Genomic DNA, 27,888 nt, shown 5'->3' on the forward strand with positions numbered 1-27,888 from the left:
CCCAGCATGTCTGGTCACCTTTTATTTGTTTTCAAAAGTTCCAGTAAGCACACACACAAAAATCTTACATGAAAACAGTTTTAAAAAAAGCAATGAAAATTCAGGCTGGTTATATTCCGCCTGCCGCCTTACCTCCTGGTGTGTAATTCGCACTCCATTGTAAAAGGACATAACCGTGCGCGAACCTGCTGCTATTTTAGAAAATAATCCTTCGCCAGCACTGGAAATGAGAGATGCATCAACATACACCCTAGAAAATAAAAAGAAAGGGTAGAAATTGGATATTTTCTTGTGGTCACATTTCAATCCTCTACACAGTATTATTACTACAGCTACTAGTGCAGAGGTTAGTAGTTCATGCCCTTTAGAAAATGCAAAAGCAAGAAGAACCCAAAACCTAACAACATTTTATTATTAGAGAAACAGGAGGACTTTTCTTGGGACATAGTTCTTAGGAAAAAGAAGTTACTTATAATTTCATTTTATTGTTCAGATGACCACCATTTTCCAGTCTCCCCCTAATGATGGTTAAACATGCAGGGACCTCCAATCCTCACTCCATGACTAGTCCAATTGAAATTCAATGGGACTACTCATGTGTGCAAGGACTACTCACTTGAGAAAGCACTGTCAGGATCAGGCCCTAGAACGCCACGTTTCTAAACAGTCACTAAGAACCTTTTGCTACATCGCACATTTAGATGTTTGTAATACCAGAAGAGGAAGATTACCATCAGGTATACAGCAAAACCTTGTAAAATGAATGGAATTAAGGCAGCGAAGACAAGCAATTCTACATGCTGTACACTGAGAAACATAGAAAGGTCATGTTAGTGACTGACTGGAATCCAGCATTCTGTAGAGAAACATGGCATGTCAACAGTCTCCCCTTTCCCCAGGGCTTTGTACTTTATTACATAATAAACCCAATCCTGCTCACTTTATTCTGGTCAACTAGACTACTCAGATGAGCAGACTTTGACCTAACCTGAATCACTATGCTTGGCATACGCATCAATTTGAGACTGATTCTGTGTTCTGAAAAAGGGAACAGTGTATTTGTGCCAGATCCTTTAAGATGCTGAGCACCCTCAACTCCCCTTGACCTTTACCTCGTAGGTAGGGCCCTTAATGAAGGGTTCTGGACTTCACTGAACAGGACTTTGCAACTACATTTTTTTAAAGTCACTTTCAAGACGTTACCCAGAAGTATATTATGTCCATGTTCGGTCTACTAGATTGCCAGTTTTTCCATGTAAATCCAAAAGAAACTTCAGTTCAGTTAAGTCTGTGCTCCACATCAGTCAAGTTCAAGGTCCAACCTGGCAAACCCTTAGACACCTGACTAGTCCTGCAATTGTTCGTATAAGTGAGGGTTTGCAGGATCGGGTCCCTAAATGCACAGCAGACCAAGAAGTTTACTGAAAGATTTTTAAATGGGAAAAAGAAAAATTCTACCTCTCTGACTCGTAAGGATCAGGAAGAAGTGCATTTGTAGAAATGCAAGATGAAGTAGATTTATCAAAACTGTATACTGGGCCTAAAAATAAATCAATACAGGAATTAAATTAATGGACAATATTAAAAGCATTTCTCTCTTTTGTTAAAGGGACACGCATTCAAGACATTCAAAAGCAAATTAAGTCTGAAAGATGAGATGAACAAAAGAAGAAACATACTTAAAAAGGATATTCCATAGAGCTGCCCGGAAACAAAATACCTGAATCCTCAGCCAGTTTTACTCCTTCTAGATTTTTCTCCTCCCAGGCAACTGAAAATAGCATATTTTATATACAAGAGCTTTAAAAAAAAACCATTAAAACAAACACAAAGAGGATCTCTATTATTAAAATTAGGGCCCATTTTAAAAAAAAAAAAAAAAAAAAAAAAAGGACTAATGGTTTGTGCGCCCAACTTGGACACCTTACATGGGCCAGACTTTGAGGAAGTGCTGAGCATCCACCTTCTGACAATTAAGCCCTTTCTAAAGTCTAAATTCTTGCACACTTGTATAATCAACTGTCTGATGTAATTTTGCCCCAAAATAAGCAATGCAGGTGGAAAAGGCAGGGAAAAAGCTGAGTACTTGGAAGTTTGATAAAAAGCTGTTGTCCATGGTAACCAAGTTCTAAAAATGGAGCTCTTCTTTCAGCTTTGCACACAGAGTGTAGTTGTATCCTATTTACAAAGCACAAACTGTACCCTCTCAGCTGGATTTTCTTCTTTTTAATTGTGCTATGCAAAGGTTTTTCTACCATGTTTAAAAACAAAAGGTCACTGCTGTCCTCTGGCCTGTTTTCCCCCCTTTTTCCTAATCTTTAAGTTATTTCCAGGCAGTTTAAGTACATAGATCTTTGGGGCACAAAAGTAACAGTGCTAGGATAGATCATATTTCTACTAATGATCCTTTCTTGTCCACAACTGTAAAAATATCTACAACAATTAATGAAACACCCCAAAACACTAATTGGTCAATTCACCATAGCCCTACACCTTTTGTAATCATTTACCGCAGCACTGAATTGGTGTAAGATACTATCATTCTTACATTTAGCATTTTATGCCCACACACTGGTGTAAACGACGACACAAGTTGCAGGGAAATGGTGAATCAGATTCTTTCTTATCGAAAGAAACTCATTAATCCTGATGTCTATGTCCCATGCTCTCTATTTAATGCAGTATCTAAGGGCACCCAACAGTGTTTGTACAAATCAGTACTAACAAACAAACCCAACAGATAGCAATACAGTTAGGACTGAATCATGACCCTTCCTTGCTTGTTTGTTCGCTCATTTTAACAATATGTCTGTCAACACGAAGAGTCATTATAAGCTAATTTTCCAGCTGGCATGGGGAAAAAAGTGAATTTAAGGAGTGAACTGGATGGGGCAAATTTCCCAGACTTTTCCTCGACCTTCCCCTCCCACTGTAACCTCCCACAGGATGTCTGCATTTTTCAGAGCAGTGGACAACACTGGAAATACACACCCACCCAACCTAACTTACAAAAGTCCTCATTAATGTTCTGTAATAGAAAAAAAATCTGGTGTTCTCCCTAATTGATTCCTCCTTACCAGTCAGACCTTACAAACCCTCAAGGGGAATATTCAGAGTATGGGGACTGAGGTGAAGAAAGAATGAGACACATAGACCAAAGAAGATATTTTTTTGTCAGTGTACAAGCTGCACATCAACTGAACTTACTGCCTGGTATCAGTTCAAAGTGTGGCTTTCCTTCCTCTACAGATGTAAGAGTTGCCAGTTTTGCTTCTATCATTTCTCCATCTATGAACCTTCCATAATATGCAGTCTTCTCATCAGGGTACACATAGGCTATTTTTTCCCCCGTCATCTCCCCTTCTTCATTCACTTCTCCTACAAGGCTGCCTCCATCCTGAAAGAGTGTCCAAAAGAAAAAAGTTTTTAATTATAATATATAATAAAAGAGCTGGCTATAAAAATAAAGTATCGGAGAAGGTCCTTGACGTAGTTTACTGATAGGGTTAAAACTAGTTAGTAAGGAATCTATATAGCCTTGATTAAAATAAGACACTTTTATTCCAAACTAAACTGTCCACACACAGATGCACACTGAAAGAACGAAAGGTGTAAATTAAAACTCATTTCATTATTTCAGTGCCAGGAGTAATTCCAATCAATGGAATTACACCAGAAGAAAAAAAACTGGTGTAAAATCTGAATTAGGCCTTCTGTCCTGTAGGTAAGTAGAAACCACAAGGACTTCCCTTCCACTTGAAACAAACATTGAGATTTCAAACAAGTAGGGGTAACAGAGCTAGGCAGTGGCCCAGGGCACTAAAAACCTAATGCATCCTGCCTTGTCACATTTTGCAAAAATGGTTCAGTGCTGGGGGGGTGGGGAGAAGAGAGAGAGGAGGAGGAAGAATAAGAAGTGCTGCTTTGTATATTGTTATATGATGGTACATCAGAGGACTGAAGCCTATAAAGCATTATGGATATATATTGGAGGTCTGGGAAGTAATTAGGAGTGGCACTGGAAGGAATGAACAGAATAAGAACTACAATGGAGACGGTGAGAGAAGAAACTAGAGGAAAGGCAATGAATTTGGGGAGAGAGAAAAGGGGACAATGGAAGGAAAAAACCATCCAGAAAACTGGAGAGAGTGGAATACCAAAACCCCAGAAAGAGAGTGCCTTGTCAGTTGCAGACTTTGAATCACCACTTCCAGCATTCAGATGGAAAGAAGTGGCAGGAGCAATAAATAAGATCAACTCACCTGAACAAAAGGAAAGAAAAAATGAAAAACAAGAGACTAAAAAGAGAGTTACAAGTAATTATTTCTTTTACTACCAATGCTTCCAAGCAGCATTTATTTTTCAAAGTTTTCCATGGAAAAGACCCCTAGCCACTCCATCTCCTCCATCTCCTGTTGACAGCTCCCAGCAATGTGAGCCCCTTTCCTTTTCAACTCTTCTTTCTTCCACCCCAACCATGTCATTTCAGCACGAGAGACTGTTGCTGTGCCAGTCCAGAGCTACCTACTGGAGCTTACCTACTGAATATCAGGGAGCTTAAATGGGTTATAACTCCCAACTGTTGGGTATATTTTGCTTCTTCCATCCCCAAAATTACATCTCACCAATTTTGGGGGAAGACTTCTTCCTGGCTGCAGGAATGCCACACAGAGAGAGACACTGGATTATGTACCATACTGCCCAAGTACAATGGTTGTAGAGTTTCTAAGGCCTAGTCTTCAAGACAAAACTATCTTTAAACATGGGTATGGCTTAATGATGTTACAGGTTTTCTGTCCATAGAGGTACAAATGAAACATGTTACAGCATATTTTGACAACAGCTATGTTTAAACAGTTATTTTTGGAGCAAAAATGGCATCTTAGAGATCACTTCTCATCCTAAATTCCATCCTGACAATTAATGCTAGCCAGACTGTTAGGAATGAACTTTCCAGGACTTGCAGCAGAGTTCTATCATTAGCAACTTGAAGGAAAAGTATGTGACCTTCACGGTCAGGTGTATTTAATTTTTTGCTTTCACTTGCACTCTGTTCTTGATCACAGATAATTGCTATTGGTATTTCCCTGGCAGCCTCAATTGTAGTTTTAGTTACCTAATTCACAGACTGGACAGCAGTAAGTTAGGTTTTTAATTCCTTTAAGAAATACCCAATGGTCACAGCATTTGAGAGGCACTAAATATGCATAAAGATGTAACACAGAAGGAGCTGCCTCTTGCCTCGAGAGAATTCAATCTACTGGGTAGATAATTGTGTACAGAAGTCTTCCACTCCAACACTGCCTTTCGTTTTCCACACCCGAAGTTCTTCAGGCCTTTGGTGGCATGCTACAGACAAATGTGCTGTACATGGTCACTTCAGGCCCTACTCAGCACTTACTCAGACAAAATTTCTATGGACTTGAGTGGCCTGAGCAGGGAGTGCTGAATAGGGCTATTCATAAGTTAAAAAAAAAATAGGAAGGAACACTACTGTACAGTCTATAATTTAGCACATTTTAAAATATTCCCTAGAAGACAAAGATTCACAAAGAAAAGTCCCACCATTTACTTAGAGACAGGAACAGGAAACCCTTGCTATTTTCTGGAACTAGGACTTTTTACCCCTAAAGGAGCGGTCATAGGGAACAAACCTTATTCCCCCCTAAGCCAAGTTCATGGAGCCAGGTCTAGCAAAATGTCTTGAACAGCTAGAAAGAAGCTTCCTCCCTAGGCCACATAGCAGTAACATATTTCAGCCTATACGGCTTCTGCGCCCTTCTTTTATTCTCCAACAAAGAAAACAGGAAATCAGGCTTACCGGGTAATATATCCAACACACGCCATGTCGATTATCATCTTTGTACTGCCCTTTGAATATCAGTCGTCCATCAATGTCATATTCCTGAGCAGGTCCATTAAGTTCTCCATCCACATGCGTTCCATGAAGAACCCCTCCATCCTCATAAGTATAGAGTCCCTGGCCTTGGAGAGCATCATCGACATAATACCCTTCCAGTGTGCTGGTAACAAAGGAAAAGACAGATGGTGCAGTTGTTCCCCTCTTTTAAACAGAGCTCTTGAGAACTGAACAATATACTCAGTACAACCCTCACCCTCTGTTTAAAATCTGGGCATACTGCATATCATTTTAAAACCCCAAATCAAAAAAACAAACAAAAACAGCTAGTCTCCACTGAATTCTCTAGTTAAATAGCACTTGTATTGTGCTTTCATTGTCCAAGCACTTTACAGATGTTAATCATTCCATTGTACTGATTCAGCATTCTTGATCCACACTGCTACATTTTATAGATGGGGACACTGAGGAATAGAGGTGAAGTGATTTATCCAAGGCCAAAGAGGGAATTCTTTTCAAAGCAGATTGCTTTTGGATTAGGATTCTCTCTCTCCTAACCCTATGCTCAGACCTTCAGATCCCATCTCTTCAAAGTCAATGTCTATACTACGCCCCTGATCAACGCTCCGGGGATTGATGCACCAGGGTTGATTTAGAGGGTCTAGTGAAGACCCGCTAAATTGACCACAGATTACTCTCCAGTTGAGCCCAGTACTCTACCCTGAATGAGAAGAGTAAGGTAAGTTGACGGGAGAGTGTCTCCCGTTGACCCAGCGTAGCGTGGACCCCGAGGTAAGCTGACCCAGGGCTGGCTCTACTCAGCATTTACCAAAAAATCTGCCACCCCAAGCTGCGAGAGCGCAACTGCAAGAACTGCAAGCAAGAAGAAGAAGAAGAAGAAAAAAGGATGGATGGATGGCCGGAATGCCGCCCCTGGAATTGTGCTACCCCAAGCACATGCTTGCTTTGCTGGTGCCTAGAGCCAGACCTGAGCAACATCGACTCCAGCTACATTATTCATGGAGCGTGTAGCTTAGGTCGACTTACCACAGTAGTGTAGACATAGCTTAAGTCTTGGGCTACACTACCAACTGACGTCAGTAAAATTATGGTGCTCAGGGTGTGGATATTCCACACCCCTGAGCAATGTAGTTATATCGACCTAACCCCTAGCATAGCCAGCACTTCTCCCATCAACATAGCCACTGCCTCTTGGGGAGGTGGAGTACCTACGCTGATGGGAGAAGCTCTCCTGTCAGCATAGGCTAGCAGCTGCACTGCTGTAAGTGTAGACAAGCCCTAACATACTACCAGCCTGGTGTTAGTTCTTGTCAACAACGTATTTAACAGCTGCCTGCACCAAATTTTCCAGAATCACTGTCATTTTGTTCTTTATTAGGACTGTCAAGTGATTAAAAAAAATTAATCTCGATTACTCACGCTGTTAAACAATAATAGAATACCGTTTATTAAAATATGTTTGGATGTCTTCTACATTTCAAATATAATTGATTTCAATTATAACAGAATACAAAGTGTACAGTGCTCACTTTATATTTTTTATTACAAATATTTGAACTGTAAAAAACAAAAGAAATACTATTGTTCAATTTACTTAATACAAGTACTATAGTGTAATCTATCGTGAAAGTTGAACTTACAAATGTAGAATTATGTACAAAAAATAACTGCATTCAAAGACAAAACAATATAAAACTTTATAGCCTAGAAGTCCCTTCAGTCCTATTTCTTGTTCAGCAAATTGCTCAAACAAGTTTGTTTACATTTGCAGGAGCTAATGCTGCCCACTTCTTGTTTACGTCACCTGAAAAGCGAGAACAGGGGTTCACATGGCACTGTTGTAGCCGGCATTGCAAGACAGTTTTCACGTCAGATGCGCTAAAGATTCATATGTTCGTTCATACTTCAGCCACCATTCCAGATGACATGCGTCCATGCTGATGATGGGTTCTGCTAGATAATAATCCAAAGCAGTGCAGACCAAAGCATAACATCTGACTCAGATGATGAAAATGAACATCATCAGAAGGCTGATTTTCTTTTTTGGTTCTTCGGGTTCTGTAGTTTCTGCATCAGATCGTTGCTTTTTTAAGACTTCTGAAAGCATGCTACACACATCATCCCTCTCAGATTTTGGAAGGCACTTCTGATTCTTAAATCTTGGGTCGAGTGCTGTAGCTATCTTTAGAAATATCACATTGGTATTTTCTTTGCAATTTGTCAAATCTGCAGCAAAAGTATTCTTAAAATGAACAATATGTGCTGGGTCATCATCCGAGACTGCTATAAAATATATGGTAGAATGCAGGTAAAACAGAGCAGGAGACATACAAGCTTCCAGCAGGGGGTTGGACTAGATGACCTCCTGAGGTCCCTTCCAACCCTGATATTCTATGATTCATATTCTATGATTCAATTCTCCCCCTAGGAGTTCAGTCACAAGTTTAATTAACGCATTTTTATTTTAAACAAACATCAGCATGGAAGCATATCCTCTGGAATGGTGGCTGAAGCATGAAGGGGCATGCGAATGTTTAGCATATCTGGCACATAAATACCTTGCAATGCCCGCAACAAAAGTCCCATGTGAATGCCTGTTCTCACTTTCTGGTGACATTGTAAATAAGAAGTGGGCAGCATCATCTCTTTAAATGTAAACAAGCTTGTTTGTCTTAACGATTGGTTGAACGAGAAGTAGGACTGAGTGGATTCTTAGGCTCTAAAATTTTGCATTGTTTTGTTTTTGAGTGCAGTTATGTAACAAAAAAAAGTCAACATTTGTAAGTTTCACTTTCAGGATAAAGAGATTGCATTGGAGGTGAATTAAAAATATTGTTTCTTTTGTTTATCATTTTTACAGTACAAATATTTGTAATAAATAATAAAAAGTGAGCAGTGTACACTTTCTCTTATGTATTGTAATTGAAATCAATATATTTGAAAATGTAGAAAACATCCAAAATACTTAATAAATTTCAATTGGTATTCTATTGTTTAACAGTGCAATTGAAACCACAATTAATCGCAATTAATTCTTTTAATCATGATTTTTTTTTTTAGTTAATCGCATGAGTTAACTGAGATTAAAAAAATAGGGCTGTCAATTTAAATATACACATACACACCCACCCCCTATTAAAAAGGAATGTACGTTGTCAAGCAAAACTCATACAGCATTTTGCTAGCGAGTCACTGATTTCACACAACTTTTCTCTTACAATACCTTTAAAAGAGTAGCAATGATACTCGGAGCTAGAATATGTTGTCATTTGTTTTCTTTTTTAGAAAACAATGCTGAGAGAAACTAACAATTAGGGATTAAAAAAATTCCTTATTATAATGTCTCTTTCCTTGCAAGCTAAAACTTTTTTTTTTTTAAAACAGTGTCTACTTTGCCTCAATATATGTAATTAACATATTAGCTGTTTTCTACTTAATGTCTAATAATATTGTCTACATAATTTATGTTAAAATGCAATGACATCTACGGTAAAAGCATAACTGTCTATCTGGGAATATAAGACTCCATGTGTTTCAGAAGACTTCAAATATTTGCTTTATTGTTGTTGGATATGGGTATCAAAGTGACTCTTGAGTTTCTAAAGTTTCCCTTCTTTACTTTTACAGTGTTTTGTCCCACTGCAAGAAAGATGCTTTTGCGTTGTATCAACAAAAGTAAGATGCCCATAACTCAGTATTTCAGATCGCACTAGGACTTCAGGTTTATCTGCAAAAGGAAATGAACCTGTTCATTCCAAATGTCAGTTGAGGGAAGGCTAAGGAAAAGCGGTTGTGGACAACCATGCTTTGGCTACTAAAATGGACAGAGTTAAACTTTTTTTCCAGCAAGGACAGGACATTCAATACAAGCACAAGGGATCAGTTGTTGTCAACCACGGGCCATTTTCCTAGCGTATAAGGTGTTAGTTTTCCCTGCTTGTTTCTAGCTCCAGTAAAAATCAGCTTCAGAAATCTTCCTATGAAGTGAGCTGTAGCTCACGAAAGCTTATGCTCAAATAAATTTGTTAGTCTCTAAGGTGCCACAAGTACTCCTTTTCTTTTTGCGGATACAGACTAACACGGCTGCTACTCTGAAAAGAAATCTTCCTGGTAAATGAACATGCAAAGAATGCCTGCATGTTAAGACTGTAAGCTCCTCAGGGGAGGAGTCACCTTCACATTGTGTCAAGCACATTTTCAGCAGTTATTATTATAATAAATTAAAATGTTAAAGCCCCAGGTCACTGACATTACAACTGCCCTGTAAATTTTCAAACAATTTTTGGGAGGTTGTTTGTCTCCCCCCACCTCTCATTTTCTCCAACTCAAGTCTCTGGGATTTCTCTTAAAAATACAAGTTAAAAATGTCAACCTCCCACCTTTCCTCTCTATGCTCAGGGATGCCTCAATCTTTCCCACTTCTAGTAATTCCCATACAAATAGGCTTCAAACTTTCCCTTTTGTAACACTGTTCTCAGCACTTGCTAGAGAAGTGCCAGTTTAGAAAATGCATCTGAAGAAGTGGGTTTTTTACGCACGAAAGCTTATGCCCAAATAAATCTGTTAACCATCGGACTTCCTGTTTTAGTTTAGAAAAAGTTTCTAGTTCTCCATAGAGAATAGCAGTTGTTCGATGATATCCAACGCTTTTCTGCTCACAGGGATTAATTCTCAAAATGCTCTCAGACAAATATTAGTGTGAAAGTAAAAGTACCCAATACAAAATGTGGAGCATGCTGGAGTTGAAATTTCATTCTTTGCAAAACATGCGTTTTCTACAAAATGAAAATTTGATCCAATCTCTCTCACTTTTTTAAATAATCAACAGACAGGACAGCAATGCTGACAATATTTAGCAGAAGTAAACCTTTCTGCTTACCCAAGTGCTGGTTTGGACCATTTTATTCCCCTATCCAAAAAAAATTTTAAAAAATGAGAACATTTATAATGTTGCATATGGTCCCTATTCAGGGTTTGGTAGGAACAACCTACTCCTGAACAGGAGAGCTACAGTGCAGTTGTCAGCCTTCACTGGCAGGACTGCAATGGAAACTGGCCATGGAGGAAACGTGTCTGGACTAAGCCAAAAACAATTAACTTGTGCTAAAGCACACAAGAGTATAAGGGGTTGGGTGTTTTGGGATCCATGGCAGAAAGAGTTGAGCTCTGATGAATACAGGGAGCAGGGAAATGACAGTTTTGATGAAGCCAGGGGAGCAGAAAATCTGGTGTAATTCCTTGTTTAAGAAAAAAAATCCTTAAAGAAACAAAAATCAACTTTCCCGTCCCTTCCACACCCCCTCCGCCCCCTGTATTTAAACCATGAACTTTTGGGTGCAGCATCCTTTTTCAATAGCTGTCCCCAAAGCTGTGCAAACTGCATCATCATCAGTTAGGCTGTCCAAAAGTAACTAGCAGCATTTGAGTCAACTCTACTTAAGTTAAGCTCAAACCTGTATGGGCCCTATCCACATTACAGAAAACAGTTTTAAAATATATATGTATATATACACACACACACATATATATATATATACACACACACACACACACACACACACACACCAGATACTCAGACTATTGTGTTTAATTTTGGTCTGGTAGTTACCAAAAATGTACAATAGGTAACTGTTTTGTTTTTCAAAGAATCTGATGTTCATGAAAGGTGCTGTGTTGACAGCTCTGAAGAATTACAGAAGAGACACGGCATAAATACAGGGAAGCTCAGGCTGCCAATGCAACCCTGCCTGCACCCTGCCATTTGGAGGGACCACTTCTCAGAGTAAAAAACAGTAGCTCAGTTTCCATATCGAGACAATCTTTGGCCTCTCTGCGGAGACTTCCAACAAGTATGTTTACACTGAAGCCTCCTCTGAGAAATCAAACCTCATTTTACATATGCCAGCTGTTAGTAATATTTTTCAGTCACTCCCAGCAGGCCTTGAAATGGCCAATTGCTACTGACAAATAAGGTTTCCCTAGTGAGCATGCAGGCCCATGAAATTCAATTCTGCAGAACTTATTCTTTAGAAAAATCATTTAGAAAAATAAGGTTACAAGCCCTTATGGCTGGGAAAATAACCTTGCCAGTCTGAACTACGTGTAAAACAATGCCATGCTACACCCCTGAGTTAGCGGATAGGCAGCTCCAGTACCTCTGGCTGCTGCTCAGAACTTTGCCAAGCATAAGCAGAACGGAATTGACAAGACTTTGGGGGTCAGTTTCACCACCACTATTCGTAGCACTACACAGCTGGGAAAAATCAAGAATGAGGTCATTTTGTAGATCAGCTGCTCCTTCTGAGGAAATTGCTGAGCAACAGCAAAGAGAGGTACTAGACTGATTTGTGAGGAAAGGGGTGGGGTGGGGTGGAGTGGGGGCGGGGAGAGAGAAATACGGCTAGGAACAGTGAAGTAATTGAGACCTTCCACTTTTTACAGATGAGGAAACTAGCCTGATTGTCAGAGCATAACTCCCACTGAAGACCATGGCAATTGTAGATGCATTTCTGAAAAAGAGTCAGGTCATAAATGATTTTTACAAGATCAAAGAGCTGGGAATAGCCATATTTAATTCAGTCAGTATTTTAACCACCAGACCGCACAGTGTCCACTAAACAAGTTTCAGCACTAATTAGATTGTAAGCTCTTTTGTGCAGAGACCATTTCTTTCTATATCTTTGTAGTGGCCCCATATTGCTGGGCCCAAATCCCAAATGGAGCCTCTGGGCATTACCATAATACAAAAAGCCCACTGAACCAGCCTGGAAAATAGCGGTCAGCAGGTTTTTAAACCACCATGTATGGAGTTAAAATCATAAGACTTCCTTGAAATCTTGAATTAACTTTAATATTAAAGAGGACTACAGTGACTTGACTCTCATATTAAGGAGCAGTCCCTGGGGTCACTCCATTATTTTCAGAGTTCACAAACAGATGGAGACACTGTGTTACTCTAGCCAGCACACAATGAAGAAACTATCCAACTAAAGCTCTCATGGGAAAGCAGCTGCTGGAACTAGGAACACATATATCCTCTCCCGCCAAAAATAGTTAGTTACATACTGGTGTAAACAGGAGAAAAAAAAAAAAAGGAAGACGAGAAAAGAGCCAATGTTTACCTTCCATCAAAAAAGAAGAACTTGCCACGGCCGTTCTTTTCTCCATGCACAAAGTTTCCCTCAAATCTGTCTGTGGACGAATAGGTGACTGTACAGAACCCATGTGGCAACCCATCATCATCCAGAAGCCCTTAAGCAAAAACAAAAACAAATAAAAAAATAGCAAAGATATCAGAACAGGTGTGCAATCACATATAGTAATCAACATATATCTCCCTTCCATACGTTGTTGCTCCCCAAAATATTTATTTTAACAGACCTACTACTCAAAATATTTTATTTAAAACAAAAAATGGACCAGAGCTCTTCAGGACTATTTGCAGCCAGTTATTTTTGGAACAACCTGTTCCAAAAATCTTTGGGGAGAGAAAAAAAAAAAGAGCCAAGATAGAGTAGTTGATGGAATAAGACAAACACACTTCTCAACTAAGTACTGCCCATACTGTATTGTGTTCAAGTACCTTTACAAAAAAAAAAAAAAAGAGCTACTTCCTAGAAGTATTTCTCCCACATGACACTGGAATGTATTCAAGGCTTTCCAATTCATACAATTATAAATTTAAAAAAAACAAAAGAAAACTTGTACATCTTGAAAAACATGCTCAACACCTACTAGCCCAAAGACAAATCCTACTAGCCAGGGTGAAAAAAATCCCTTTGTGTCCAAACCACATCCCCTGAAATTTAAACAGGCTTTGTAATGTTTATTATTTACTCTAGTTGTAACAAATCAGACCACTTTCTATTTAACACACTTTAAGTATAGTTTACTATGTCTTGCTTGCTAAGGTTATACCTCCTTTCCCTTCCAAGCTTCATGTCCCTTTTTCCTTTATTGCAAGAGATCACAGCGCATCTTTTTCTATTGTTTTCAATATCTGTTTTTTCTCTCTTCCTTCACCCTTTGTAAGCTTCTCTTCCTACACTGTGTGCTTTTCCTCCTCTCCTGTATTTTCTCTCTCTCATTTCTCCTCAAAGGCTCTCCGCTATCCCTTCCTCTATTTCTTCCACCTCCCTCCTTAAGCAGACAAAAACCAAACATCTAAAAAGCCAAAAGATGATCACAGATGGCCCTGCTGTCTAGAGGCAATATCCAGGTGACAAACCCAAGTTCTCTCCACAGCTGCTGGGAAGTGGGAGAGTGCTTGGGAAGTTCACTGCTTTGTAGACTCCAGCTGGGAAACGTCTGATTTGAACACCTCCCAGCCTGATCTGACCATTCCATTACACCTCTTGCTATTCCACAGCTTCCGGTTGCTCACGGAGCAGGGAGCATGGCAAATCTCTGCTAATCTATACCTCCTCTGCTTCTGATTCTGGGGTTCCTCTCTAGCAAACAGCTTCCACATCTGCTTCCACTGTTGCTCTGAACTTTCTCAAGCAGCAACATGAATCAGACCTGATTCCTCCCACTTTCACTACTGCCCACAGGATTCAGAAGAGCAGCTGTGTAAACTGATGAAGGTCTGTCAGTTTTCACTCTTCTGTAGTTTTGGAAAACCAGGAGCAGCAGCAGCAAAGAAACCAAAGTCACTTGATTAAGAAAGATGATACTTCACTGGTTACCACTTGGATTCACATTCTGGAAGGTGATCTTCCCAACTCCACTGTTTTTCCCTGCCCTGCCAACCTTACAGTCTAGGTTAGAGAGGAAAGATGACACAGAAAGAGACACTGTAAGGGAAGGAAGGAGGACAAATGAAGCTTCTATCAGCTCAGGGAAAGCATGTTGCATAAGCATCAATCCCCCTTCTCTTGAGTCAGGACTTTCTGTGCCCTTATTTCCCCTTCTTTACTATTCCCTAGAGCTGAAAGCCCCATGTTATTGTTTATCTATAACTCTTCTACAAAGTACACCATGCAGTTCAGAAAAAATGTAACTATCTTTTTCCAGGTAACACACATATATACACTCCTACATCAGAGCTGGAAACAATGTGGTCTAAGGAATCTCCTCTCAGTGTTAATAAGTTACATGCACAGACCAAGGGGGATGAACCAAGCAGCCACATCCATCATTTTAAAGCAAGCTGGTTTTCAACATGTCTCCTTAAAAGGATGCTGCCAGCTAACAGATCACACTGTCAACATACACATTTCTTCACCTTTGTTACCAACATCACCTTGAATTATTAAAGGCCTTAAAATCCATTTTACTGTCACTGCTGTTTACTGCTTGCATTTCTCTCACCTTGGATAATTAAAGTGCACAGAATCAGCGTTAGCTTGTGAGCACTGCAGCAGTGACTGTCTTTTTGTTGTGTGTTTGTACAGTACCTAGCACAACGGGGTCCTAGTCTGAGTAGGCTCCTAGGCACGATGATAATATAAATAATAATAATATTTTCAGGATGTTAGTGCTTCAATATTTGGGTTTCAAAAATTGCAGAGGAATGTTTATTTAAAAACTCAAATGTTTCCACTAGCATTTAAAAACACAAGATCAGATTCATCGCTGCAGGTGCCATGGAGAGGCAGTTTTCACCTCCCCTACTCAGGGGCTGCAGGGACCGATGTAGGCTATTATTCACTTTTGTGCTGCCCTAAGTCATGCCCCTGTTGCAATGGCCCCTATGGGGTTTTGCAGGGACAGAGAGTATCCAGGCTCCAGTTTTTTGGGCTATACCACACTCCCTTGTGACTGCTTACACCCCATTTTCACACCATCCTCAGCATGCCCTGGAACCCCACAAGCCAGGATCTGCTGTGGAAGTGGTGCAGATGTGGCCCTCTGCCTGGCATAGGAGCCTTCTTCAACAGGAATACTCACAAGTGGTGCGTATGCAGTGTTCCCACCTCTCATGGTTTTGTCATGAGTCTCATGATAATTATTGTTTTCTTAAAGCACCAGCTCCTGGAGTCAAGGGGATATGTGATTATTTCAGCCTTCATTCTTAAAGAAAAAGTAAGTTGCCAGCCCCCATGGCTCTGGAGAAAGTTTCAAAATGTGACCCGAGTGCACCCTAAAAGATCAAAAAGCAGAAGGCAAATAAAAAGACCACATCTATTATTTTTACATAATCATGATTTTAAAGCAAATCTCATGATTTTTGCTGAGCATGACTCATGATTTTTGAACACTTGGGGATGGCAATACTGCCTATACTGGTCCTACGGACCTTTCTCCCCAGACTAGCTCACACAAAGGGACCATGAGGTAACAGATAATCCTGCCCATTGGGGAAAACACATCCATTGGTCTCAGGATTTAGGAAAGAATTTAAAAAAATATTTATTTAAACAAAAAAAGTTACCTTTTAAGCCAAACCCAAATGGATAGTGTCCCTTGGTACTCTAACATTGGTTATTTCATTATTTAAACTCCACAATTGCTACAGGGAGAGTGACACAGAGGACTGTCTGTGCCAACTGACAAAGGGCTCACTGTTCTTTACAAGCAACTCCTGCCTCAGACCTAACAAACTCACTACACCTAATTCACCCTTCGATTGCATTTATCCATAAAAGGTAGCATGTGATATCTGTACTGAAAGCTTGTAACTTACCAATATTCAATCATTGCAAGATGCAGGTACAAGTAACATTTAAGAACTAATGTAGCTACATTGAAAATTATGCCCTTATGGAGTGAAGTGAGTCACTAGGGAATCATATGGTTAGGTACTGGCCCATTCAAGTGGGAGAGTGTTGTGAGACCTCCCTGTCCAGCCAGTTATGTAACGTATTGTTCAACTGTCCACCTCTGCACTAAGCCAGGACAGTCCATGGAAAACCAAAGTTAAAAGAAATGATAGGACAGTGAGGGGATTGCTTTGTCTGTGAATAAAGCCATGAGTGATTCAGTATATCACAGGGTGGAGAAAGTCACTCCATCTCCATTGACTGAGGAGGCACCTTGATGAAAGACTGGGTCCTAGCTCCTTGGGGCTAGCAATGCTTCAAAAGACTGACTTGAGGGGTAAGAATCTATTTTACTAGACAGGATAGGTAATATTCATAAATTTAGGCCCTAGTTCAGATTTTATTGTTTCCACCACTCACACTTATTTCTACATAAATCTCTATTCATTCTTAAATAAGTTTCCTTTTTGTTTTACTATAATTGAATTCAAGTGTTGTGTGATATACAGCAGTGGGCTAAGGTCAGACTGGTAAACTGGGGTACACTGCTCCTTTGGGAATGGAAGATCAGGGATTTCTATAAGTATCCAGTGATCAGGGGCTGGATACCACAGGAGGACACTCTGAAGGGACTCAGGGTCTGGGGCGTAAATATTGTCAAGCTGCAGGGCAAAGGCAGGGCTGGCATAGGCCAGAGGAGAGTTCTTGAGTTGCTGACAGGATAGCTGTGTTAGCTCTAACACCCAGCTGGCACAGGCAAAGAAAACTATCATGCTGGAGGCAGGTGGCAACAAGCTGACTCACAGATCTGGGTTCTCCAGAGAGAGTCAGAGAGAGTATGGAGTCTTAAGTTGGAAAGGAGATGTCCAGGAGAGGATTGCTGTGGGTAGAAGTTCAATTAAGTATGAGCAAGTTTGAAAAAAGCTGAAGTTGACTAAACAGAGCAGGTTATGTCAACTTCAAGCTGAGAGTAGTGAGAAAAGGTAGTGAGAGTGTAGGAACGATGAAAAATAAGTTACATTGTAAAAATATTTTGGTTTTAATAATCTAAGGTATTACTAGTAAGTAGGAGAGAATGTTTTTAAAACAGGCAAGCATGCTGTTCTCCAAACCAGTAGAAGAAAGGCAAGCTCCTGGCCCATTGTGTGTGGGGGGAGTATATGTGTGTGTGTGAGAGAGAAAATAAGGGTTTGTCTACATGGGAAATTGTTTACTAGTTACACCAGTATAGTTAAAGTGCTATAGTTACACCAGTATAACAGTGTGGACACTCTGATTCCGGAATAAGAGTGGCTTTTTCCTGTTTACAAACTAAACCAGAAAAAAAGCAAAAAAAAAAAAAAAAAAAAACCACCCTCTTATACCAGAGTAAAAGTGCTCACGAGTTATACTAGTGTAACTATATGGGTTTAAATTCACAACTTAGTTTACGTTGATTTAACTTTCCCATATAAACAAACTGTAAGAAAGTACAACTAATTCCTGACAGAAGGGCAAGATTGTTATAAAATACCAAGGAGAAAATATTTTCAGGTTAAGTCAAACTGTGCACACTGTACTGCAACAAAATATGTGTTCAGTTTGGTGAGGATGCTACTGGAGTGCAAAAACAAATAAAACTGTCATTAATGTACGTTTATACAGCTTATACATGCCAGAATTTTTGTGCAGTAGGAGGCATATTCTCCCAATGATTTTAACAGAGACCTGCAGTCTAGTGGCCTCTGTACAAAGCGAGAGCCATGAACTTGAGTTCTAACTTCAGACATGACAGAGAATAGTGGCTCTCAAATTTTTGTACTGGTGACCCCTTTCACATCGCAAGCCTCTGAGTACAACTCTCCCTTGTAAATTAAAAACACTTTTTAATATATTGACCACCATTATAAATGCTGGAGTCAAAGCAGGGGGTGTGGTGGAGGCTGACAGCTCATGACCCCCATATAATAACCTCACAACCCCATCAGGGGTCTCCAACCCCCAGTTTGAGAACCTCTGACATAGAGGGTCCAATTCTTCTCACATTACTTTTACATCAGAAGAAGTGAAAGGGGAAAAAAGTTAAATCCAGCCTGCCTTAACCTAAGGCAAATCAATTTTAAGCTTAGTTACACTGGTGCAACTTTTCTAATATACACCAGGCCTTACGATTCAGTCCAATTCCTACTGAAGTCAACTGCAAAAGTCTCACTGATTACAGTGGAACCAAAATGGAATACTTGATTTCGCCTCCTCAATTGCCCCTACCCATTTGTAAAAGAGAGAGTTTTTGCTTCATTCTCTTATTTGGACATTATCAAGATTCTTGTATCTTCTCTAGATAGTAAACTCTTCAGAGCAGTGACCTGTCTTTCTGTGGGTTTGTAAAGCATGTAGCACACTAGACCCCCAGCCTTAATTGAGGCCTTTATACCTACAATACAAATAATAATAATAATAGGGTTAATAAGAGACAAACACATGAAGGCCAGCCTGGTGGTCTAGTAGTAGTGGTCTGTATCGTAAGGCAACAGACCTGGGTACGAGCTCATTCCTAGTTCTAGCCCTGGGGTAAGGGCAAAAAGGAAGTCCCTAATGTCACACAAAAGCAATCCCTCTGCCAACCAATAGTTACCTTCAAAACTCACCCGAAAACACAGAGAAATAAGCCATTATATGAAACCATAACGTGCTGCAAAGGAACTAGCTATGATATCAGGAACCATATCATCATGCCTAGCACAACTAAAAATAGCCCCCTTACAAGTATTTTTTGGCACGGATATAATACCAAGTTCCTAGACAGGTACACATATAGGCAGAGGCGGTCTACACATCACATCCACAGTATCCCACACTTTCAGAAACCCCTCTATTCCCCCTTGCAATTTAAAGTTCCTGTATAATCTATGAGTTTTGCATAGCCCCGTTGCTAAAATATCCAATCACTTATTATATCTAGGTCATAAGACCAGATTCTAGTAGTAGCTGCACAGCACACACTTTCACACATCTACTGCCATGCTGCCAAGCTAAGCTCAGTAACCTCTTCAATAAGTGATAATGCACACTGGGTCCTGTTTACCTGCCACAAGGTACAAGTAACCTGCCAATGACTGATGGGAGTTAGTTGTATCCTGCCACACAAATTCCAACATTGTGCTCTTAACCATGATATCAGAGTATCTAGGACTCCTCTTGGTAGTAGGAGCTGTGACCAGGAGTTGTCAACTGGCAAATTTTACTTAAGAGCTTCATAAGGCAAATCCTGACTATATTCCTAAATGCCTAAAAGGGGAATGTATGTTGCTGACAGGGATGCCATTTGTGCTACTATAGGAAATTTTGGAATAGCTTTGACATCACAAACTTCTCCTTTTTAAGGTCTGTATCTCAGTCCCAAAACTCTTCTCTGGTCTTAAAAATGTGCCAACCAGGTGGTTCGCTTTGGGGAGGCACTAGGGCCCAAGGATAGAGCACTGGACCGGGAGTCAGGAGACCTGGATTCTATTCCAGCTGTGCTACTGATCTGCTGTGTGACCCTGAGCTTTTCACTGCCTGCCCCAGTTCCACCTTCCACTCTGTCTCCCTTGTCTCTTTACACAGTAAGCTCTTCAGGGTAGGGACCATCTCTCACTATGTGTAGGTATTTAGAGACTAGCGCACTGTCATCTGGGCCTGTGGATGCTCCTGTAATACAAAGAGTATCTCCGTGTGTGTGTGTGCGCGCGAGCACACATATATACACACACACACACGTTAGTTAATAGTTTTGTCCTGCATCTTCAAGACAAAATGTCAATTTTTATATTGCAGAGAGCGTGTGTGTGGTGGGGAGGAGGAAGACAGTAATATTTTATATTTACATAGTGCCTTTCATGCTGAAGGACCTCAAATAACTTAGAGTCACTAGAAATATGGCACACTACTGCTAAAATGCAGTCACCTCAGAAGCAGGCAACTAACTGGTGCACACCATACGACACAAAAATGGGAAATATGAGAGTGGAAATGTTGGCTGTGGTGGTCTTTAAGTTGCACACTGAGCCATTGTTTTATACACTATCCTCCAAAAAATGTGGACGTGATTCTCTGTTGTCTTGCACTTAGTCTCGTCATTTACACCAATGCAAAGTGTGTGGAAATCAGGATAAGACACTACCAAATCAGAATGCAAGTGACCACACTAGGTGCAAGGCTACAGAGAATCAGATCCAATTACTTTAAATTAGACACAAAGTAGATGCCACATACACTTATTTCTTGTTTCAGGTCAAGTGTGTCAAAACAGAGTAACTCCACTGAAGTCAATTCAGATTGACTGGATGTAAACTGTTGTAATACAGTACCAAACAGAATCTGGTCCTTAATTTGCCATGTAAACTAGGTCCTTTCTGGAAAGTCTCCAAGATCTTAACATTAGACAATTAGATTTAAAATGAAATGCGTGTATTACCACTGTGATAGTGCCTACATAGAACACCAAGTACTCGGGGCCCAGACCCTGAAACACTTAAAACACGGAAGTAACTGTACTCACTTAGCCCTGTCCCACTGAGTAGTTACTCGGGTCCTTAAGTATTGGAAGGATCAGACCCTAAAGATTTACACAGCACCACGTACTTATGAACAGCAACGATCTATTTAGCTGAAAAACGAGTGGCTACTCTCTCAAAAAAAAAAAAAAAAAAGTATAAATGGGCCTGCAACAAACCAGGCACGAACCGTTCTTCTCCATGGCACTGCTAAGTTTTCCCAGGCATCAGATACCATCTGAAACCTTCTGCCCCACCAGAGATCTTGCCTCGCTATAAAAAGCTGCTTCAAGCACTTTTTTTTTTTAAATGTCGTGAAAACAAAAAGCGGCTCCTTACAAAAGGAACCACCGCCCCGCTGCTCTTTACGCGTGGTGGTGGGGGGGGGGTCGGCTGCGGCTCGGCGGGCCGAAGCCGGTAGCGAGAGGCGGAGCGCCCCAGCCTGGAGGACGCGGCAGCGGGGCCCGGGCTGGGAGGTTGCTGGGGGGCGGCGCGCGGCCCAGGCCGTGCCACGTGCTGGCCCCTGCACGCCAAGGCTGGGCTGCGGGAAGGGGGGGGGCGCTCGCACTGCGCAGGCCGGCTCTGCCCGCCCCCAAACTTGCCCCCACCCCCGCGGGAGCTGTAAGGCCCAGGGGGCTGCAGCAGGTTCCGGGCCCCGGCGGCTGCAGGCTGGGGCGGGCAGAGCCGTGCCTGGGGGGCAGAGGGCGGCCGCTCGGCAGCGCGGGGCTGGCGGCGAGCCGCGGTGACCCGGGCTACCCCCGCCGGACGGGGCTCGGTTACCTTCCACGGTCTCCTCCAGCGTGTCCTCATCGCTGTCCATGGCCGGGGCCGCTGGGCGCCCGTCCGCGCTCTCCCGCCCTGTCTCCCCCTAGAGCCCGCGGAGCGAGCGGCTCCGCGCACCCCGACCGCGGCGTCTGTGCGGGCGCCGGCCTCGCTGCGCTTTGTTATAGAGCAGCTGATCCGCTGACATCACCCAGGCAGGGCCGGGGCCGCCGCCTGACTGACAGCTCCCTGCAGCGCCCGGCCCGCCAGGCAGGCCCACCCCCGCCGCGCACACAGCCAGGCCCACCCGCGACCCGCCCCGCCGGGAGGTGGGCGCCGAGACAGGGCGAAACCCACCCGCCTAATGCACGGAAACCGGCACCCAGGCAGGCCCCCACACCCAGCCCGCGGGCAGCCAGCAGAATCAGCAACCCCCCATGTTCCACAATGGTGAGTCAAGGCACCCAACATCAGGAGATTGATTAAAAATCATGAGATTTAAAAAACAAAATCAATTTTAGATTATTCTTGTCTTCCAACAGTTGAAGCTTTAGGAGACATGCGGCTCACAGTTGTGAGTTTCATCAGCAGAAAAAATGAAAGCCGAGATTCTCATGAGACAACATGATTCCTGTAGCCAGGGGCTTAAGAAAAACACCAAATATCACAAATCGTGAGAGCTGGCAAGATACTGAGTCAGCACAAACTCTGAGAAAATGGCAGACACACAGTGGTGGCCTGGCATGTAGACATCGGCAGGCTCCCCAAAAGAATCCTGCACACACAGGGCAGGACTGAGAAGGTGTGAATCTGCACTGGATTCTTTTTGAGGGATGTCCCCAACTTACTATGAATCCTACATGACTGCAAAGGAATAAAGCAGAACCTTTCTTGCTTTGTAGTCTTTGACCTGCTAGAAGACCTTAATCTGGTAATGCTAAAGAAGAGTTTTCTAGCTCAGGGCTTCTCCAAATTTTTCATTCAATAGACCGCTTTGTAAAGAGATCCTCTTGGATGCATCTCCCTACCCAGCACCTATCCCCCACTCCTTGGTACTTAGAATCTTGTGTAGTCCATCAGGAAGACCTCTGGTGGCCCACAGACCAGTTTGGTGTGGTCTTTTTCACTGGTTCTCTGTTAGGGGAACGGACAAAACAGCTGTGGATGATATTCTGGACAGAACTGTAACTACTACAATATTTGAATACTATTTCTCTTACGTTTACTTAGTCTAATAATTGTTAGAGATGTTAAATTTAACTGCATGGCAATATAGAGAACGCTGTGTTTAAGGGTCAATGTATTGTTTTAGCAGGGGATGTGGAGGCTTCTTGCAGAAAGTCTGTATTGCCTATAGAACAGCTCCTCTTCCACAGCAAGAAAAAAAACAACAACCTTCAAAGCACGGAACGATGCCTGTCTTATTTGTAAATTCTTGTCATCAGTATCTAGGAGTTGCTTTCTTCTGGACACAGAGTACAAGCTCTTTCGTAGACTTTCAACCATTTAGTAAATAATACAAACTTCAAAACACCACAATGAGGTAGTTATTATTACAATTTTATAGATGGCAACACTGAAGCAAACAGTTAAGATCAACATTTATTTAAAAACTTGGGTGCCTAAAGTTAGGCACTTATATCCAAATATGGTAATTACATAAAGGAGGCCTAATTTTCAGGGTACCCTGAGTTCCTACTCACTGACTTCAATGTGTGTTCAGCACCACAGAAATTCAGGGCACTTTTAATTAGATATCTAACTTTAGTCAACTAATTTTGAAAACTTGGCCTATATCTCCTGACACCCAGCCTTGTGTTTTGTCCAGCCTTTACCTAGTCTGTGTTATATCAGCTTATGCTGCAGGTCACTTTTTGAATATGTACTCATAGTTTGGCCTACTTTTATCAAGATTAGGAGCCCCCCCAAAAAAGGTGGGATAGGGTTTCCTTCAAATCATTCAATTGGAGTGGTGGAGTATGCCTCCTCTCCAGGTCCTCAGTATCTCCAGGGATTCCCTGCACAGAGGCCCTATGCCTCCACCCCCACTCTGGAACCACAGATTTCCCTGATTCCATGTTACCAGAGGTCCAAGACTTTTTTAATAGGGGCTTTCCCAACACAGAGGGAACATTAGGTTTAGCCTGTATTAACTCCTGAGCGAACATCCTATGGTTCTGGGCATTAACTATGCACATCTTTCCTCCCTGGCCCCTCCCCACACAAAAATCCCTGAACCCACTGAGTGCCCAAATCCACTTGAGCTGTTTAATGGTGGAACCAGAAACGGAACTCAGCAATTCCTACCTCGCAGAGCTCAATCCTCTTGTTTGCTTTGAGGCAGTGAAAGAGGAGAGCAGATAGGACATTGTGTCACAAATACTGTGGTGATTGATGCTATAGAAAAACCTGAATGCCTTAGAGAGTCTCCCTGCCAAGACCTTGAATTCATCTCTAGTAAAAGATATTCTTTCCTATGGTCTCATGTCATGTATTATTTTATTTGCCTGGCTGTAGCAAAGCTTTTGATCTCAGGGTTCAAAACAGAGAAACACTGCAAATTATTTTATGGAATAAAGTGCAAGGAATGTGTACCTCTAGAGAGGTTGTATTTGATCTGTTAGCCTATCATCTTTCAAGACTTATAAAAAAGATAACACATTAGAGTTATAAATGTATTGAGAGATTACACCACCAAAAAATATTATCTGGTATTTTAAAAACAAATTTACCCCTCCAGCTGCTTAAGTTACAAGCTTTATGGAAGTCATGCTTTTGACACATGGTTTATGGAAAACTGCTACTTTGCCAGTTAGCGCTATTACTTCATTTCCTGGCTGGAGGTATGTTCCTATTATGACAAGTTTTCATCAAAAATAAACTGAATAATAGGGAAACAAGGAAACATTTGAACTTTTTTTTCAGCTCTTTAAATGTAGTGCAGCACTTCCATTATAATTAGTATGTGATTCTCTCTCTGTAGAGAGAGAATATATAGTGATGTGGTATAAAGGTTTTATTGACTTGATTTTAGGATGGCTAAACTGCCAACTTGCTCCTGTGTATGAGATGACCTCTTAGGATTGGTCCACCAAGACACTAATCGCTCTTCACTCAAATCCCTCTTTCCAGAAAAAAAAAAAAAAATTAGGCATCTCCTTACATCATAAAGGAAGCAAGAAAGGGCACAAATCCATTTTTCTCCTTTGCAGGTCACCTTTAAGGTGTTGCCTCTCTCTGCAAAATTCCCATTCCCTCCTAACCTGTGACAGAACTGTCAAGCTTGGATCACTGAGTGATAGTACTACAGGTAGAGTATCAGTCCAGTCCGGTGTACAATTTGTTAGAGAGGCATCCCAGCTAAAAACCCTCTTTCAGACTCCATCTGGGACTTTAGAAACCTCTGTGGTCAGGCCTGTGCACTAGGATGTGGAGGGATAGGGATGTGCTGTAAGCTTTGGCCAGTGTCAGAGCCAGCAAAGGAAGAAAGCCAAGGTTCAAAAGTGGTCTTTTTAAAAAAGTCCTTGCTGCTCTTTGCACGGCTGAGAGTGAGGATTAATTTCAGTCACCCAGTGAAAGGGAATCGTCGCCCATTGCCACCAGCTTACAGGAAGATTTTCCAAGAGGTACGTCTATGGATTTGTCATTTCTCTATTGGAAGGTGTTTGTGCTCAATGGAATGCTTTGCTTTCAAAAGCCTTAGTTATATTATTTGTTGTGTTATTCTGCATCACATTGCAAAGTCTGACATTTTATGTTACTATGAGGCTTTGATTTCAGTTACATAACCTGTGTCAGTTTGAAATGAGTCCAAGCTGTTATAGAGTTTGTCTCTCCTTTTTTCTGAAACATTTTGAAAAAAATTGTTTATAAAAAATAATAAGGTCCTGGCAATTGAGTTTCAGATTTCTATTTTCCCACCTGTGTGTGTAGAGGGTCACGTGGTAACACCCAAATTGAAGCTTAATTTACTTATTTGGTGCCAAGCAACATCATATCTGGGATCTTACACTATTTTAAATAATAAATACATCTACACTGTTTGCAAGAGGCAGCAGGAATCAGGGCCTATTCCTTATCTGTAATTATGCTTCTTTGAAGGTATCGTCCTATCAGATTCCCACGGCTGAGTCTCCAGTTGCTAGTACAGAGAAACTGTCCTAGCTCTGAGTTTTGAGGCAGCTGTTGTTGAGCACATCTCTGCTTCATCATACATACTGATCATCCGTCAATAGCTTACCTGTCTAGAACCTTCCCAATTATTTCCTCCACATGAGCCAGCTGGGAAACAAAGCAGGAAATGCACATACTTTCCAAATAAAAAAATAACAGCTCCTCCTTGAGGCTGTACAGAAACATATCCATAAAGGTGCCTCAAAAACCAGAACGACCAAATAGTGCAGGGACACGGCTGGGTAAACAGTACTCCTGTGACATCCTATCACTTTAAAAATCAATCTTTCATACAGCTTTAACGCTCTTGGGCCCCACTCTTGCACTGTGGGGGTCCACATAGATGGACAGCAGCATACACACAGAGCCCCCCCACTGAAGCCACTGTACAGCTGTCCTCAAGGGTGGATCACAATACACGATCAGGGTCTTAAAGACTGCAGTTTGAAGAGTATCTCAGAGTAGAAATGGATACCCAATACTGTCACAGACAACACAATGGCAACTCATTAGAAAGCAGTAATGAATAACATGAAAAGTTTAATATCTATATCAGTATCTTTACATGCTCACCTCCTTCATCTCCCTCCTCAAAACCCACCTCTGGCACAAGGAGTTAAAGAAATCAGGCTAATGATAGCTCAATTGAGGAACAGATGGAGGTAGTTGGCACTTGCTTTATTGATAGTAATAAAATATCAAGTGTTTTATACACACACAGTCTATATTTGATTGTATCTCCCTAACCCCACCCTTCACACATCACTTAATTTAAGTTCTTTGGGGGAAGAGATTGTGTAATTCTACATGTCTGTAGCACAATGAGACACTGATCCTGACTGGAGCCTCGGGCGGGGGACTACCATAATTAATATTGAACAATAATAATAATTTCTCCAAATAGAGAAGAAGTATGTGTGGTGCATAGTGGAGAAGATGTTGAATGGCTACTGCACAATGAGCTGAGGAAGCATGGCCTACAGCACCAATAGGCTTTGAAAGATCATGCTACTCTAGGGCCACTTTCCCTAGAGTGCTGAAATGGACCCAGGCAGACTAAGAAAGAAACAGAAGTGTACTGGGCCTAGCTCTGGATAGAGCCAATACAGCATTCCTGGTGTTGCTATGAAATGCAGCAAGTTGTTGGCAGAGCTGGAATGGCAGCCGCTAAAGTTTGGTGTCCAGCCCCATGAAGCAGCCCCTTCACTGATTGCATTCCAAAAGGAACTGACTGAGAGGATCCTAGAGAGCTCAAGTACTGGAAGTTGTCAGCACCCAACCTTGAAAATGTTGGCCACAGCATCCACAGGTTGATATGATCTTCTGTCCCTGTTCTAAAGTAGACTGACTTCCAAAGTGTGGTGTCTTCACACTGGCACCGATCTACTTTCAGTACATGTCTCCAAAGAAGACTGACTCCTACAGCATGGGTTTGCATGGCTGACACCAGCCACCATTTCCTGCTCATGCTAGGGGTTGGCTGACTCCAAGAACAGATTGTGGTATTCACTAATCACTCTGAGCTACACAGTCTGACACAGGTCTTCTTCATTCAGTGTCTGGCTTCTAACTGATCAGCATTACATGCCAGGCAAGCTGGCTCCCTGGCATTTTCTCTCTCCTTCAATGCACATAAATTCTCTTTTGCTGCCTGGGTCATGCCCTTTCTGCAAATCCCTGGGCTGCTTTGATATTGCATTAGCTCAAACGAGGACCAGCTCTAGGCACCAGCAAAGCAAGCAAGTGCCTGGGGCGGCACAATTCCAGGGGCGGCGTTCCGGCCATCTTTTTTTTTTTTTTTTTTGCTTGCTTGGGCAGTTGCGCTCTTGGAGTGGTGGCAAAGTTTTTGCTTGGG

The 27,888-nt window shown here is 41.6% G+C and overlaps 2 protein-coding genes across 9 annotated transcripts in view; one reads left to right on the plus strand and one right to left on the minus strand.

The window, feature by feature from the left end:
* The window catches only part of SETD7 (SET domain containing 7, histone lysine methyltransferase), a 56,653-nt gene extending 34,386 nt beyond the window's left edge, over positions 1 to 22,267 (minus strand). For 2 of the 7 annotated variants that reach the window (XM_073341171.2, XM_073341172.2), the window contains exons 1-6: positions 21,879 to 22,265; positions 13,003 to 13,132; positions 5,822 to 6,023; positions 3,208 to 3,397; positions 1,459 to 1,540; positions 133 to 250 (exon numbers count right to left, since the gene is read on the minus strand). In XM_073341171.2, coding sequence (XP_073197272.1) covers positions 133 to 250; positions 1,459 to 1,540; positions 3,208 to 3,397; positions 5,822 to 6,023; positions 13,003 to 13,132; positions 21,879 to 21,918 — 762 coding nt within the window. In that variant the 5' untranslated portion in view covers positions 21,919 to 22,265. Of the gene's footprint in view, positions 1 to 132; positions 251 to 1,458; positions 1,541 to 3,207; positions 3,398 to 5,821; positions 6,024 to 13,002; positions 13,133 to 21,878 lie in introns of all 7 variants that reach the window. The other 5 variants (XM_073341169.2, XM_073341173.2, XM_073341168.2 and 2 more) reach the window with 4 other exon arrangements.
* Positions 21,733 to 27,888, plus strand: part of MGST2 (microsomal glutathione S-transferase 2) — an 80,129-nt gene continuing 73,973 nt past the window's right edge. Inside the window, exon 1 of one of the 2 annotated variants that reach the window (XM_073341175.1) lies at positions 21,733 to 22,310. In XM_073341175.1, coding sequence (XP_073197276.1) covers positions 22,298 to 22,310 — 13 coding nt within the window. In that variant the 5' untranslated portion in view covers positions 21,733 to 22,297. The remainder of the gene's footprint in view (positions 22,311 to 27,888) is intronic. The other variant, XM_073341176.1, reaches the window with a different exon arrangement.

Source organism: Lepidochelys kempii, chromosome 4 (assembly GCF_965140285.1).
Source record: "Lepidochelys kempii isolate rLepKem1 chromosome 4, rLepKem1.hap1, whole genome shotgun sequence".
NCBI classification, from domain to species: Eukaryota; Metazoa; Chordata; order Testudines; family Cheloniidae; genus Lepidochelys; species Lepidochelys kempii.